At 36.0% G+C, this 2,500-nt stretch overlaps 1 protein-coding gene across 1 annotated transcript in view; it reads left to right on the top strand.

Annotated features, from left to right (window-relative positions):
- Positions 1–2,500, top strand: part of LOC119569243 (pre-mRNA-processing factor 19-like) — a gene marked incomplete in the record, with an annotated part of 32,485 nt that overhangs the window by 1,204 nt on the left and 28,781 nt on the right. The window contains 4 exon segments of the mRNA XM_037917492.1: positions 825–974; positions 1,104–1,245; positions 1,737–1,875; positions 1,997–2,191. Of these exon segments, the coding sequence (XP_037773420.1) occupies positions 825–974; positions 1,104–1,245; positions 1,737–1,875; positions 1,997–2,191 (626 nt within the window).

The following is a 2,500-nucleotide window of genomic DNA, read 5'->3' as shown; positions in this document are numbered from 1 at the left end:
TTACTCGCACTTTCCCAGAAGGAAATGGTTCAAAAAGAATTTTCTCCTTTGGTTGTCAGTCCGGTCTACACTTGTCATTGATGTGAATTAGAGTCAAGGCTGATGGTCAGGTATCAGTTAAATGATCAAATAAGTTAGTTGTTCAAATGAGTGCTTACAATTTACTTTCACTTCATGTGTCTGTTGTACAGTAATTCATATTAGTTATCTTTGTAATTATTGAAGTATTCTACATTTTCATCTGTAAAATTCTTTTTTCAGTATTATTAAGGGCTAAAAGCAGGGATAACATTGACTAACCATACTGCAATAAATGAGGCACCCATCAAGTTTTAGTCATATCTCGATAGTTTGTTTGTTGAAGTTGAACTAAGTGGAAATGTATTTTAGAGCTTATCAAACATTGTTTATATCGTTTTGTCCTTTGTTAATTCAGGAACAGGTTAGCTCAGTATTGACAAATTAAAATTATGCATTCTGTGAATCAGACTGCAGCATATATGATGATGTTTCAGCTAAAGAGGGTAAGAAGAGACTGGAGTCATGCCCAAGCAATTAAACAGCTGTTAAATACAGTGGAAAACATTAAAGTAAAGGAAGCTTGGTAATCATTAGAGAGGTTGACATGCTCTGTCATGCCAGAAATTACATGATAGTCCAGTGAAACTAAGTTTACTTTCTAGGATGATTGTGGTGATAATTTATTTTGTAATGATTATTTTTTATCCCAAGGAATAATTTTTCCTTATTGCTATACTTTTTTCTTATTCTCCTGTTCATAGGAATAGCGACACTAATTAAGTTTTTCCAATTATCTTTTTCAGTAAGTAATGAGGTGCCAGACCAGCCAGTGGTGTCCCCACTTTCAGGTGCTGTCTTTGAGCGCCGGCTTCTGGAGAAGTACATTGCAGAAAATGGAACAGACCCCATCAATAACAAGGAACTCAGAGTTGAACAGCTTATTGATTTAAAAGGTATGTTACTCAATATAGATCATTTTGGCTTTTAATTGATGAAGTAAGTTTGCATCATTATAAAAGAGGATCAATAAACTTTAATTATGAGCCCTATTTTAAGCAAGTCATTTTCCTTGCCTCTTGCAGTTCCAACAGTTGCAAAACCAAAACCTCCAAGTGCAACTAGTATTCCTGCAATCCTCAAAGCCTTGCAGGATGAGTGGGATGCTGTTATGCTTCACTCCTTTACTCTGCGTCAACAGCTCCAGACTGCTCGCCAAGAACTCAGGTTGGATGTTGAAAAATTTCAAATTTTATAGATGAGTCTTCTAAGATTGGACAGTTATCAGAAGCTTTACATTACTTACATCTGGCAGTGACTTTCAAAAACATGTTTCATTCTCATGATTATATCAGCTAGGTTTATACAAGTCCACTTGAAACTTGTTGTGATTTTCAATGGAAGGCCTGCAATTTTAAGCCCAACTCAGTAGTAGGATATTGTCAAGGAGTCACTGTGGAAGAAGTGGTCTGGCAAAGGCTAAGGAACCATCCTCATATATTCTGGCAAGATTGAGCTTGCAATATTTACTTCATAGTTGAATTGCTAGGAAGTAAAAGTAGGTAGACTATATATATGATGCAGAATATTTGTGTACTGTATAAGGTATGGTATTGTGTGTTTCCTATTATTATTATTTTATCTAAGACTGAGATTTTATTGTCTAGAGGTTTTGATATATAAAACATGTAATCCTGAAATATATATATTTTTTCCAGTCATGCACTGTACCAGCATGATGCTGCTACTCGTGTCATTGCCCGTCTGAACAAGGAAGTAACAGCTGCTCGTGAGGCCTTGGCAACACTAAAGCCACAGGCTGGTATTGCACCTGCTACGCCAGCTGGACCAACTATTGTAAGTTGTATCAATTTATATACCTTTATTGTGTTTTTTGTCATTATTTGATTTCTCAGTATAATCAATTCATTATCATAGAAATATTTTTGAGCAATCTAACATTAGAATTTATTTTTAGGCTGCAACAGCAGAGGCAGGAGGTGCAGCAGATGTCCCAGGAGAGGGTGCAGGGTTGACTGAGGATGTTGTAGCACGCCTGCAGGACACGGCCACAGTTCTTACACAAGAGCGAAAGAGACGCGGCCGAACAATTCCAGAGGGGCTTACACCATCGGAACAGATCAGGAGCTTCAATACACTTGCATCACATCCTGTAAGTTCTCTTGTCTTGCATGTTCCATTTCAAAACTAATTTTTCTGTTTTTTTTTTTTTTTTTTTTTTTTTTTTTATAAATGGTTTTCTTAGTGCTGAATAATTTTATTGAAATAGTAAATAAAGAACATCTTGGGTGTAGAAGTTGGCCATCAGATTATCATAATTGATCAAACTTTCTTTGATAGCGGTTGTTTATGTGTAAGCATAACCTAAATACTTAAAAGATATTGTTAAAAGTATCCTCTCTTTCCCATAGGGTTTGCATAGAAAGTATCTGGCTTGGATGTGCATCAGAAGGACACTAGC

The sequence above is a fragment of the Penaeus monodon genome, chromosome 4 (genome assembly GCF_015228065.2).
Source record: "Penaeus monodon isolate SGIC_2016 chromosome 4, NSTDA_Pmon_1, whole genome shotgun sequence".
Lineage (NCBI taxonomy): Eukaryota > Metazoa > Arthropoda > Malacostraca > Decapoda > Penaeidae > Penaeus > Penaeus monodon.
This window is presented reverse-complemented; position numbering and strand designations above follow the sequence as displayed.